Source organism: Polyodon spathula, chromosome 2 (genome assembly GCF_017654505.1).
Source record: "Polyodon spathula isolate WHYD16114869_AA chromosome 2, ASM1765450v1, whole genome shotgun sequence".
NCBI classification, from domain to species: domain Eukaryota; kingdom Metazoa; phylum Chordata; class Actinopteri; order Acipenseriformes; family Polyodontidae; genus Polyodon; species Polyodon spathula.
The window spans coordinates 44,900,054-44,914,488 of NC_054535.1; the positions used below are offsets into that span (position 1 = coordinate 44,900,054).

Sequence of the window (14,435 nt, forward strand, 5' to 3'; positions counted from 1 at the left end):
TAATATAGATTTTTTTTTTTTTTTTTACTAAGCGGACAGGCTTGACTTATTCTTTCATAATAAAATATTAGCTTTTTTAAATATTGTATTTTCTGTCTAAACTACTGTATGTGATGTCTTAATTCTTGAAAGTAGAAAAAGTTTTTAGCCTCACAATAGCCCCTATTCTGATGAAATGAGTGTAATCATAAAAATGCAGTGGTTAAAGTCAATCGCGTCAGCCCCGCAGGGAGTGACTTCTCTAAAAGTGTGATTCTGATGAAATTAAAAACCCAGCACGGGTATAGTGGTGCACTGACAGCGCCCAGCCAATCAATGCTGAGTAGGCTGGGGAATCTGTTATCCAATCAGGGCCAGGTAACAATCGCTTCAAGAGAAAGGAGGCGATACAAGCGCATTAAGGCTCTGTTTTGAATGTCGAAGTGACGAGCATGTCAAGCGGCAGTAGCACAGAGCAAAAACAAGCGGCGCAAGTCAGAACAGCAAGTGTTAGGTCATAGGTCACGTGGTGAGAGAATACGTAAACCACACTTCACAACACAGGAGATTGCTATATTAATATCTGTTAACATTTGTCACTTGCTTGTGGTCCTGTCCCCTACATTATTGCTTTGTGTGTTTCTCACTTTTTAAAATTTTTGTTCTGTGTCAGTGTGTGGTTTATGTATTCTATCCCAATGGCCTGTCCTTGTATGTGCTAACTAGGTCCACGTGCTGTACTAAAATTCATAAAATATATTCTTTATGTACTATATTTTTGGTTTCAATGAACTAATTTAGCCTAACCACATTGTTTCTTTTGTAATGCACCAATGAAAATAATATTACATATCTGATAGACCCTTCCTCTCAATGGATGAAATTATAGTAATAGCAAGCATATTCATGATGATATGTGGTTGTTTTGAGAATTCTACAAGACCCATTGAAATAAGTGCAAGGGATACAGTGTACATTATTTCATGCAAAGTGTAAAATACTTACTCCTGAGTAAAACAGTCACGCATTACTCCCTCCCTAACCTATCTACTCGTAGCAGCAGCTGATTCATTTTCTAGTGGGACATGAAATGCCACATCTTGCCTCCTGAGCTTGCAATGCATCCTCTGGAGTGTCAATATAACATCCATTACATGCAGCAATATTGTGCAATACACAAACTGCAACAAACATATTACACACCTCCAGAGGACTATACTGTAGTGTTCCACCTGAGCGATCAACACATCTGTAGTGCATTTTCACTGTTCCAAATGTGCACTCAATGGCACTTCGAGCAGAGGTGATGGCTCTGTCATACCTGTGCTTAGCAGGATTAATGGGATGTGAAATCGGTGCCATGAGCCAATGTTTAAGTGGGTATCCATTGTCACCTATCAACCAGCCGTTTCAGACTGTCATCCTGCTCGAACAAAGCTGTCAGCTGTGTGTTTGCAAGGATGAATGAGTCATGAGCTGAACCGGGATAGTTTGCATGCACGTGTGATGTTCTGCCTTTCCTTCGTCTTTCATTCATGAGCTGTCTGTAGTACTCCACTATATTTGCAAAGAGGATCTTTAATTCATATATTTGGTTACTATTCATTTACAAATATTGTTTATTCTTATGTTCTTGTTTTTATGTTGTTACTTAAGATTACTTTGTTTTTATAGTGTGTTCAATTGTTAGTTCCTGATTGCGCCACTAAATAAACCTGGTTTCAGCGGGTCGTCAGTTTTCAGCAGAGCTCAGTTGTCTATTTTGGATCCCATTGCGCAATCATCAGAATTGTTTCAGCGAATATGTTAGTGATGCCACACCCCGAGATTTATGCCGACCTGGGATGATGGGGCAGGCACTCTATAACAGCGCAAGACATGTCTTCAGAATACCATTTCAGCAATTTGTACGCCACGGAATCGATAAAATCTGTCTTTTAGGTAAAACCTATATTAAGACACTGTCTTGGTTAACTGCTCATTAACAGGTATTTCTACTAACAGTCATCCCACTGAGCTGTTTTATAAGCAGATATAAATAGAAAAAAAGAAAGGTTCAGGGCTATTAACAGTTTCTGCAAGCTAAGCTGCGAGGACTTTTTTGCTTTAAAGTCCCGGATATAATTGTCAAAGGTTCTTTATCGACCTGTATAATCCCGTAATTTTCAGACTGAATAAGCACTCATGAATGAACCTTGCCTAGAACACATAAGAATTAAGGCTGTTTTTACCGGAATTTAATTGTCAAACCCCCCCCCCCCCCCCCCCCCCCCCCCCCCCCCCCCCCCCCCCCCCCACCACCCCTTCCTCACTACTTGGCATTATAATAAAGTTACGTGTCTCCTGCCTTATTCAAGTACGAGCGAGAAAGGGTCAGAATCTTAATAAAATTCATGACACCCCCCCCCCCCCCCCCCCCCCCATTTAAGCAATTAGGCATTTGTGTAGTGGAGCAGTAACTGGCTCTGTTGGTAGTAATGAACTCTGTAGCTTTCCCTCTACAACCTGTTGATGCCTCATGGAGTTGTCATGCTGCATTGTCTCCAGATACTGATGAGCAGTGTGCTAGCAAGGATGGATGGGAGGCTCTGTACAAAGGACAGTTCTTATAAAAGAAATGATGGACACACTGACCTCGCTAAATCCCTCTGGTCCCGTTTGCCGGAATGCTCTCTGCTGCTGCTGGTTGTGCTGCTAAGTGTATCGGCTACTTCAGCCCCAGTAGCTTCGGTAGCTACCTGCTGTGCAACAAGGAAGTGCTTCTTAGTTAGATAATTCTGCCACCTAGGTTTGTATTGTGAGTTGCTCTGGGGAAACTGCTAGACTGCCTGGACTAAGTGGCACACTGAATGTGAAGCAACAGGGGTTTGATTCCAGAGTATTAGAAGATGGATGAATAAGGGTTTGTATTATACATAGCATCAGTTCTCTCCTAACTTTCCTGTTTTATTTTTTTCTCTCCTTGTTCTCTCTGTCTCACACTGTATCTGGGGTTCTGAAGGTGTCTCAATGCTTTCTTTATGCAGAGTTTGAGAGCGGAAAGACAGATCTTCACTAAATCGGACTGCAAATACTGGATTGCGGCACTCGGAGGCAAACTGGGAAGCCTTGCAAAAAAGAATTAAATTACCTTCTGCAGCTGATCATGGAGATTAAGGGAAGTGAGTCGACAGACAGCCTGGGAGGCGAAGCACAGCAGGCAGGTGAGTGCCTTTGACTTTGCTTCCTTTTCCCTTTTTTATGGTGTTTCTGATTTAACTCTGTTGTTAGACTTGGGAGCACTAGCTACATTCTTTAAACACGAGTATCAACTAAAATGTATTTGATTGTAAAAGCTGAATTTATACTGCAAACCTCTTGGAGAAAAGGTTCAAGGTTTTTTGAAAGACAATGGGCTACAACCTTTTACAACCTAAGTTATTTTTCAGAGTATGCATGAAGGTTGGATTTCAATTGGCTGTCCAACTCCATTTCTTGTTAATAGGCTTTTTCCCCACTGGGGATGAAAATTGATTGGATCTTTTATGAAAATAAATGAATTGCATTTAAAACATTTCTCGATTCATTGTGGCTCCTAAGCTTTCAGAGCTTTGATTTATATTCCAAAGTAATGTTATTTTCCACTAAAGCAAAGCTTTTCTTCTATTCCAAAAATGATGGTTACTCCCTTCACTTTTCCTATGGAGTGCATTAGCATTTCAAACTACATACACGGTGTTTCAATACTGCTTTTTCATTTAAAACATAATGATCTGTACTAGTCTGAGATTAGGATCTCCTGTGTAGTAGTGCCGATTTGGCATTAGTATGATTTAGAGCAAAAATTTAAATAATAATGAAGATTATTTAAACAACCATTACCTTGCTGAATACCCCTGCAAATTCTGCAAACAGTCATATTTGAAGAAACAATCACTGACATGAAGGTCTGTAATCTTCTAGTCAGGACCATTGGTTTATGGAGCCAGTTTGTTTTCGGTTGTGGTATCTCAGTTATGTTTTAAAGCAGGGGTTTTCAACCTTATTTTGAAACTGTATCCCTTCTCCCTGGAGGTTTCAGCTCAAGTACCTCTTTAGAATTTTCACTTTTCTGAATGACACAACAGCTGCAACAAAATGGTCAATCTGATTAACACATTTCTTTTCCTCCCTGTTTATTTAATAAATAATTTATGTCCCAGCAGTTTGGGTGACAAACTGTTGGTTTAGGACAGAATAACAAACAGCAGACTTAATTCTTAACTACAAGTATTTGGATGCACAGAACTAAACTAATCTGGTAATCTATTTGGAAACAGTTGTATTCACTTTCTATTCAGCAAAGTTAATATAAATAATACAAAATAGTGTGCACTGGAAATGTTTTTCACATTACCATTTGCCCATCTCTGCATACTTGTGTGCCATTTAAAATGTTTACAATATCAAAAACATTAACCAAGATAAAATTATAATACCTACTAACAATGATAAATGTTTTTATTAAGGCCAACATGAAAATTATCTAAGGGGATTTGGTATATCTTTCTGTTGCTTTGCACTTTCTGTCAACTCTTGTTTTCTTCCTTTGTTTTTCAAACAAATTCAACCAGCCGCTATTGCTGTTACTAAAATGCAGCCGTGCCTAATAAATAAAACAAACGCCATCAAAGTATGTATTATGATTAATAATTATATTTACCATTATTTATATTGTGTTGCTTAAATGCAGAAAGATTGCGTTTCCCTGGTGGTCTGATGGTTAAAGAGGGTTGTTACCAGGAGGTTCACCCATAAGTCTCAAGTCAATTTGGATAAAAGCGTCTGCTAAATGACTAAATAATATTAATAATAATTAGTATTCTATTATACATGAGCAGCACAGAGAACTCTCCACAGGCACAATCGCCAGACACCTGCTTCACCCACCCTAATGGAAATCCTGTCCACTCAATCGAAATCAAGCATGTGTAAGGACGGACGTGATAGAGTGCCTATAGAAAGTCTACACCCCCTTGAACTTTTTTCACGTTTGTTGTCGGTGCCTGAATTTCATGCATTTTAATTGAATTTTTTTTTTCCACTTATCCACATGTCGTACTCTACGCTGTTAAGGGGAAAAAAAGTTTTTATTGAGAAAAAAAATTCTATATTAAATACAAATTGAAAGATCATAATTGGATAAGTCTCCACCCCTCTGAGTTAATACAGGGTGGAAGCACCTTTCACAGCAATTACAGCTGTGAGTCTGTTGGGATAGGTCTCTACCAACTTTGCACACCTAGATTTGGCAATATTTGACCATTCTTTTTTTACAAAACTGTTCAAGCTCTGTCAAGTTCCTTGGAGTATTGATTGACAGCAATCTTCAAGTCAAGTTTTCAATTGGATTTAGGGAGGGGCTCTGACTGGGCAACTCGAGAACCTTTTCCGTTTTGTTCCTTAGCCACTCCAGTGTAGCTTTGGCTGTGTGCTTTGGGTTGTTGTCATGGTGAAAGGAGAACTTCTGTCCCAGTTTCAGCTTTCTTGCAGAAGGCAGCAAGTTTTCCTCAAGGACTTCTCTGTACTTTGCTCCATTCATTTTCCCTTCTATCCTGACAAGTGCCCCAGTCTGTGCTGATGAGAAACATCCCCATAACATGATGCTGCCACCACCGTGCTTCACAGTAGGGATGGTGTTCTATGAGTGATGCGCTGTGTTGGGTTTGCACCAAACATAACACTTTGCATTTAGGCTAAAACGTTCCATTTTAGTTTCGTTAAACCACAAAACTTATCATATGGCTACAGAATCTTCTGAGTTTTTTAGCATACTTCAAATGGGATTCATGTTGGGCTATTCATATATATTTGGCCTTTTGATATATATTTTTTTTATACCCATCCTCTGATCTGTGCCTTTTTCAACAAATTTGTCCCGGTGTTCTTTTGAAAGTGCCTTGGTGCTCACGGTTGAGTCTTTGCTTTGAAATGCACTACCCAGCAGGAACCTACAGGAACTGTTGAATTTATCCTGAAATCCTGCAATCATGTGAATCACTACAATTTAACACAGATGGAGCCCACGTAACTTGGTGTGATTTTGAAGGTGATTGGTTACACCTGAACTAATTTAGGATTGCCATTAGAAGGGGGATGGACACTTCCCCAACCAAGCTATTTCAGTTTTTATTTTTAATGAATCTTCTCCAAATTTCTAGAATATTTTTTTCACTTGGAAGTTGTGGGGTAGGATGTGTAGATAAATGAAAAAAATAAAATAATGCATTTTAATTCCTGGCTATATGGCAACAAAATGAACATTTTGAAAGGGGGTGTAGGCTTTCTATAGGCACTGTATTCTGTATATTCAAGATTATTCTCTTTTACTTTTCATTTTTATTTGTTAATTTCTAAGTCGTCCGGTGTACCCCCAGGGATACGCGTACCCCCCACTTGAAAACCCCTGCTTTAATTTTAACTGCTAATAAATTGTATGGGATAAATTTGTCCTGCATCCTGTGTGATCATGTAAAAACATCTGCAGTTTTACAGTTTAAAAAAGAACTTCAACTTAACGGTTGAAAAGCAGTCTGTTTGCCCTTATGATCAGGTAAAGTGAAGAAGCATATTGATACAGTGTATTAGTGATTCAATGTGAAAGAGTAAGGAGGTTTTTTTTAATCCGTTTGCAGAATAACTTGGTGTTTGAGGGAATTTCATGTTCATCCAACTTTTCACATTCTTTAAATGGGCTTTTATTTCTCTTCCCACTCATCCATTTTTTTCTCCACCATGTATTTAAGCCATTCTTTCTGAACTGAAAACCAGTTACAGATTAACTTGTATTATCACCTCTCAATATCATCTCACAAACCTGCTTATTGTCACGTTTTGTGCAGCCTGTCAAATTCTGCGTGGCTGGCTTTAAGTAACCACGTGATTTAATTAATTTCCAACCCAACTAACAACCTATACTCATCTTGGCTGAGAAACGGACATTTTGTGCAGCCTGTCAAATGCTTCACGAGTGGTCTTAACGGGATACAGTTCAGTTACAAAACACCAACATCGCTAATTTATTCACAAAAAAACACGTACCAATTGAAAACGTTTAACTGATAGCTCTGTCTGATTATTTTAAATAATGACGCAAACTTTTGTTCCAGTTAATGATACAAAACATTTGTCCTGTAGTGAACTATATGCATTTGCTTAAATGTAAAGAACGATAAATGTACAGTATAAAACACTGCTCTTTAATTCACTTAGTTTTCTTTCTTTTTTTTCTCACACTCATGTGCTGTCCTAGGCAAACATGAAACTTAGTTTATATCATGACCTGCTTTTATATCGCTAATTATGCCTGTATGGTAATTTATGATATAAAGTGGGTGCTAACACTAGTGTCCTTTCAAAATTCTTAAAAATAAATAAATAAATAAATAAATAAATGCTTTAAATGCTAGGGTATTTTTTGACCCATTAGAAATAATCCAAACCCAGCCTAGTCTCAGCCCAGAGCTATCTGTTCATTTTGAATTCCTGGCCATTTGGTTATGTTGGTATTTAACAATTGCACGGTACCATTTAGGAATTCCTTGTCTAGGTGAGTTACACCAGTGGATTAAACTAGCAGTTCAGATTTCCAAATCCCAGAGAGCTAGTTGTTTATTTTAAGCCTAGGAAAATAGTGCCACACCTCTGCATACATAATTCAATTCACAGGCAACTGGTGGTTAATCTGACGTTCACTGTTATTCCTAGATGTGGATTAAACATACTGTACAATATGGCACCTGGGCCCTTCAGGCACATCTACATAATATGTTTTAATATCTACTGATGGGCTTGGTTAATGTTAGTTATAAATACTGTATCCCTTCTATTTCTAAAATGGATATAGATCTGTCTGTGTCCAATGTACTTAAAGGTCTTTAATGAGAGCTGCTTAAAACTGGGCAGAAAGATCAGTGCAGCCATGCACCTCACTTGCCACATTTTATTCATACATCAGCAAGATAATCTTTACAAGCATGCAGGTCACTTTAAAAAGACATATTGCAATCTGTGCACCTTTGCTACAGTAATGAGTGGTGCATACTGATATCTGGGATATTGCATTCCCGAGGCACTGGGGGAAAACAGACAAAGATGGTTGAACAGACAGGTCTGTTATTATTATTTTGGTTACAGCCTACTAGTATAAACATCTTCTACAAATGCTTTCTCATAGTTTTTAGTTTTTTGGGACCTCCTTAATAAAAAAGAACTGAAACAATAAAAATGTACTGAATAAATATTTCGAGCCTTTGTATTATTCTGCAGGTGCAGTGATGATTCCAAACCCACCAAGGTTAGAGTTCAGTCTTGGTAAGTACTGTGTGTTTTTGGATTCAGATTACGACCTGCAATGAATAATCTGTACCATACTAAAAATGCACTGTCTAGTCTTTATTTTAATGTTTTTTGATAGTCTTCCAACTTTTATATTTAAACAAAAACAGTAATAACTTTAAATGGTGACCTGTTCTCTCTGTACATTTGCATGTCTTCTCATAATATTAAAATTCAGTTTTATTGTGATTGTGTCGCTTGTATTATAGGGCAGCTCAGATTATCAGGGTTGGAATTTGCTGAATATGGTTAATTTATTTTTAAGGTTATTCATTTTCTTGTTTATCCCAAAGAAAGCCCAACCAACCAAACAAACAACAGTGTTTGTATTACTGAAATAACCACTTTACCCATATTAAAAACCAACAAATACATAATTTGTACCAAGGGCTACAACTAAAAATAAGGAAAAAAATAGAGACATAGTTCTGGGACATAGTTCTTTGAAGGTGTGGCAGGGCCATACTGTGGAGTGCCCATATGAAGACCCAAGCTTTATGGTGGCCTATGGAAAGGGAGCGGTTGGGGATGCAACAGATTGGTTTTGCGTGGTCACCCAACAGCCACTGCGGTCTCCACTGCTAGAGAGGGAGTAACCACTGCTGTCTAAAAGGGAGAAGACATTGCTGCATCATACCCTGGTGAAGGAACAAAGCTCCCAACCCCCTGAAAATGTTTTTTTTCTTGGGGGGGGGGGGGGGGGGGACAAAGGCAAGCAGCAGTTCATTCTGAGGCCCTGCTGAGGAAAAAAGCAAGGTTCAACCCCAGCCGCCCAACCGACAAGACGGCTCCCTCTGCCTTCCAAGCCCCATGGGACGGCTGACTAGATGCCTTCCTCATCTACCTCGAGGGCAGAGGGTTAGTGTCTCACCTGCGGGGTAGTTTGGGTACTTGGTGGTATGTCGCCCCCTCCAATATCAGGAGAAGGAGTTACCTACCCGAATGCCTGAGAGAGGAAGAAGGGAAGGTGTGACCGTTCCCAGAGGTGAGCAGAGGAAAGTGGAAGGAGCTGCTGCCATCTGCAGTGCCAATGGGGGAGGAGCCACTGTCACCTCCAGAGTCTGAAGGGGAGGGGCTGCTGCTGTCACCAGTGCAAAAGAGGGAGGGGCCGCTGTCATCGCCAGAGCCAGAAGAGGCGCTTCCACGAGCACCAGTCAGCAGGGCAACCAACGAGCCAACCCTAGCAGCTGCTACAACTGCTGCGCAGGGGAGCACAGCAAAAGCCAGCTGCACGTCCATGTCCAAGTCGAGTGCCGTTACCAGCGTTTGGGCTACCCTCCCGAAAGGGGGAAAAATTACTCTGGATTAGGGGGTAGAAAGAGGGTTAAATGGGAACCTCCTTACAAAAGCCTAGGAGTAATCATGGGGGGTTAAATGGTGCCTCCTTACAAAAGCCCCCTTTCAGAAGACCACTTTGGCCGAAGAAGGTGGTGACGGTACCACCTCTAGCCCACCCGCTAACCCAGCCAAGATGGGAGAGGGTTGGTGATTCAATGGGGTAGGTGGCTGGTGGGGATGCTTGTGGCAGAGCAAAAGTCTTGCTTGTGTAAATGTGTGTGGGAATGTAAAGTTGGCAGGGGTGGGGTTAATTTTTGTCCATGCCAACAATCACAGGTGTGGCCATTACCCAATTAGGTAGTGCTAATTGGGGAGTGGCCATCTGTATAAAGGGGAGCAGAAATCCTGTTTGTGAAGGGAGTTTAATGAGTTTTGTCCTGTGTGTTGATGTGTGTTTGGATTGCGTATAGTGAAGGCAAATGCCCTGCCTATATTGTATTGTTTGCAACACTATCCTGCTGCATCATAAAAAGGGGCAACATTAAGAAGTATAGTGTAAAAACCTTAGTATAAGTCTATTTTCTAGGTATTTTTACTACTTATACACCAGTACATCTTGTACACTGTTTTTTACGGTACTTAATGAAAAAACTGAAAACTGACATTTTTGAAATCTAACATTAAATACTCTACTACTACAATGGCTTCCATCAGACTTTTGCAATATCATTTTGTAGTTTCTTTTTGATTACATGATAAATAAAAGATCTAAATTGTGTTCATATAGAGTGTTTGTTTTTTTTATTTTTTTTTATTCTCAATACTAAAATTCTAGTTGATGCAGAATGTTTGCCCATAGCTGTATGTGCATGCTTTACTGCTGGGGAATATGCAAAGTACATCAAGTGGAACTTTTTCTTTGAAGGAAAACAGTGATGGATTGCATTTGTTTAGTTTTTCACAGTTTAGTGCCCTATCCCTGCCCTACTGACAGACTACTTTAACTAAGGTTGCATAGTGTGAAATATGCACTAGCTACAGTACATGGACAATGGCTACAGTAATGAAAAACAAAATGCTGGTGAAATCCAAAATGACAATTGCAACAATTTATATTATTGTACAGTGAACGTTTGCTGCAATTGCCACAAAACAGAATGCTTTTGCTAATTGTGTTTAGAACTTCAACACAGAGTTTGCTTGTTTAATTTTAGTTAGTTTCATCTATAAAACCCTTATGATTTTGTGGGAGTAAATTGGTTTTACAGCTTCAGGAACACAGACACCCATCTGGAGAATCCTAACCCACTTTCTGAAACCTTGTATCATCTCTGCAGCTACAACACTGCAGGCAATTTCTTAGTGTTACTCAACAGGCTGTAGGGTTTAAAACACAAAGCATTACTTTTCCTTGCTTTCTACTTTAACTGGCCAAAAGTGATTTATGACCAGGGATATGTTAATAAATATATAAAAACAAGCCCAATTGTATACATATTCCTGAAATCTAAGAAAAATCTAACAGAGCAGGGAACTAGGGAAAGTAATGTGTTGTTTCAAACCCTACAGCTTCTTCATGAACACTAAGAGTCACAAACTTGACAGATTTAAATCATCACGTCAAGGTAAAAACATCAACAAAATATTGAAATTCTTAGACAATTGCTTTGATGTGTTTGTTTATCTGAAATTTTGGGACACAAATTTCTGTGAACTGCATTAGTAAACAGATCTAAATTACTCTTCATCTTGTAATTTGAGCTGTAATTTTCTCCCAGATTAAAGCTGCAGATGTTTTTGCCCATTTGTCAGCCTCTTGAGTATCAAGAGCTTACACACTCTTTATATATGTTGGCTGTGGCTATTTCTGTTTAATCACGATGAAAGCCTGTCCTTATTAGTTTGACCCCCAAGCATAATTAAAGAAAATCTTAAAAAAAAAAAAGTAATTGGCAAGTGTTTTTAAGAAGGGTGGAATAAGGGTCCTGCACAAGATATAAACAGAAATCTTACACAAACAAGCATGCTAGCTCCCCGTTTTACGTAAACCAGTGATTAATCCGAGCAGTGTAGCAGACTGGGATGGTTGTCTCATTTCCTTGCTGGCATTGGTATTATAAATACAGGATTCATTCAAAATCATGTATGTACCATCTGTGTTTATTGTACAGTGAATTTTTTTTTATTAATATAGCTTTCTTGCAGTATTTGCTGAAATAATGAAGCAATTCAAGCTTCACATATGACCGTTCTCTTCTGTGCAGTTCCAGGTGAAATGGCCAATAGGGTTTAGACTAGTGAATTCAGTGGGGAAATTGCCTTGCAATATCTGTATATGCATTGTGTATCGCGAACAGTATAGTGTTGAGCAACAAAAGCTTCTGTCCATTTACTCCAAAATATGCTCAGATTGAACAAGCTTTATATTGCTGGAAGATGTCAATCAACTATCATTAGTTGATGACATATCTGGAGTTGTTTGGACATCTTCTAGAGTTCATGGGTGGTTGATTTACACAAAAGACTTTTATGTCCTGTGGCAGGGCAAAGTTGTCCTGCCCCTTTAAGGGAATGGGTCACGTGATTGGCGACCATTCTGGCTCTAGAGTGGAGCTACAGCCCAGAGCCGAAATGACTGCCAATTAAACACATGACCCCAATCACCAAATTGGGAGATTATATCATTAATTATTTAATTGTCCCAGCTGGCAATATAAAGCCAGCCATGCTACAGCATGTGAGAGAGAACAAAAGAGAAGCACTGAATTGCTGGTGGTTGTATGTTTGCTACCTTCCTGACTGAGTTTTGTTTAAATCTGTTTTGGCCACTGTGCCCTTTTATTTTGCCGTGTTTTATGTTTTGGTTTATTAAAATAAACCCACCTCAATTTGCTAAAATTCCCTGTCTCAGAGTCTTGAACGCCAGTATCTTCTGTCATCATGTCACAGGTCTCCACAGCTGTCAAATCATTATCTTGTTAGAGCAATTGGGACTATCTGTAATTTTAGGGTATTTTTTTAGACTTTAACTGCAGCACGCTAGCTTAGACCGTGCCAAGGTTAAAGTCTAGCTTGGTGGCTTAAGTTATGGTGCAGCATACTGATGCTTCAGGGCTCATGTTGTATATGCTTGCTTTGAAATGTGACACTGCACTACTCAGACTGTGCCCTTGTTTTATTAAGGGGTCTTTCTTAAGCATGCAAATCATTTCACTGTTTGGAATGAGGGTAAGGAAAGCAAACGTGTAACAATATTTTTTATGATGTGCAAATGCTCTCGAGACATCAGAAGACTCTTTTGCAGCAAAGCAAAATAATAACCTTGTTGTAAAACAGCTGCTCTGTAGCAGTGGCATAATGATATAAGCCACTGGCAACATAACTTGCCCAAATTCTGTTTGACTATTAAAAACAATATGTACGGAAATTTGCTAAAAGAAATGTTCTTCAATGATTTGAGATTTTGTTTGGGAAGTAAATCAAGTTAGAAAAATAAATGATTGGTGAGAAATATTGTTTCAAACCACAGTAAAACAAAATTAATATGAATTGGAATGGAATTAAAGAAGACATAAAGGAACCCAGAGTTTTTATTGGGATCTGACTCATCTTATTTAACTTAATGTAAAACGGATCTTGGCTCAAATGAGAAATTCACTTTTGGTGGGAAAGGATATTGGTTTATTTATCGAAAGTCTGCACACCATAAGAGACAGTCAGCTATGTATTAATTTAGAATAATCCTATGCGTATTGCGCAGTGGATAATATGTTGCAATCCCGTAAATAATAACAATAATCCAGTACATACACACAACACAAACACGGTCACAAGTCCAAAGTGAGTGCTGTAGTGCTTGTGGTGAAGTACAAGTTATCCGTAATACCATGTGCAGTGTTGTCCGCTTTTATTGCTGGCCCTAAGCAACAGCTTCGAATCGTGTTAGCAGTCTAATCCAATAACAAACAATGAACAGTTTTAGAAAGACGGACAAAACACTCATGGTTCTATATAATCAAAACACAAGTCCTTCCGGTTTCAGCGTATCCATAATAAGGAACAGATGACATCACTACATCTCCTTTATATTCAGACAACCAACCATGACCGCTTGGTTAATGAACACAGCCACTCCTTCAATCAGTGGATGCCACACTGTTAACCTTCCGGGTCATTTAATGCACACTTTCTAGATGGCCGACTTCAACCGAATCCTGGGAATGAACTGTCGGGCCATCCAGTGCAGGGTACTCTGCTCCCGTTGCAGGGCTCTCTTAGGTCCTTTTGTTGTTTTCACTGCTGTTTACTCTGCTGCCATTAGGTGACATTATCTGCAGGCATGGAGTGAAATTCCATTGTTATGCAGATGACACTCAGCTATGTTTGTCTTTGGATCCAGGCAGTCCATATACTGGGGTGCTATTAGCTGCTTATCTTGTTGACATCAAGTGATGGATGTCGCAGCTTCTTAATGTTGAATTCTGATGCAACGGAGGTCATGCTTGTAGGTCCATAGCATCAACTAAATAATATCCATTTACATAAGTTAGACCTTAGCAGCATCTCATCAGAACTAAAACTAGAAGTGAAAAATTTGATCTATCATTTGAGAATAAGATTAGGAAAACTACTAATGTATAATTGTCATTTTGAATCTCACTGAGATCACAGGATGCAGAGTTGCTGGTTATTCTTATAGTCAACAAAACCAACCCGGGAGGCGATGGCTTTTTCTTAGAGAAATTTTGGAATGCTCTGCCTGTGTTTGACAGGGAAGCTGGGACCATTCCAGTTTAAGTCACTATTGCATTTATTATTATTAG

General features: G+C 39.1%; 1 protein-coding gene across 2 annotated transcripts in view; it reads left to right on the forward strand.

Annotated features, from left to right (window-relative positions):
- Nucleotides 1–3,023: 3,023 nt before the first annotated feature.
- inpp4b (inositol polyphosphate-4-phosphatase type II B) overlaps nucleotides 3,024–14,435 on the forward strand; it is a 214,984-nt gene continuing 203,572 nt past the window's right edge. Inside the window, exons 1-2 of one of the 2 annotated variants that reach the window (XM_041223071.1) lie at nucleotides 3,024–3,182; nucleotides 8,266–8,310. In XM_041223071.1, coding sequence (XP_041079005.1) covers nucleotides 3,125–3,182; nucleotides 8,266–8,310 — 103 coding nt within the window. In that variant the 5' untranslated portion in view covers nucleotides 3,024–3,124. The remainder of the gene's footprint in view (nucleotides 3,183–8,265; nucleotides 8,311–14,435) is intronic. The other variant, XM_041223078.1, reaches the window with a different exon arrangement.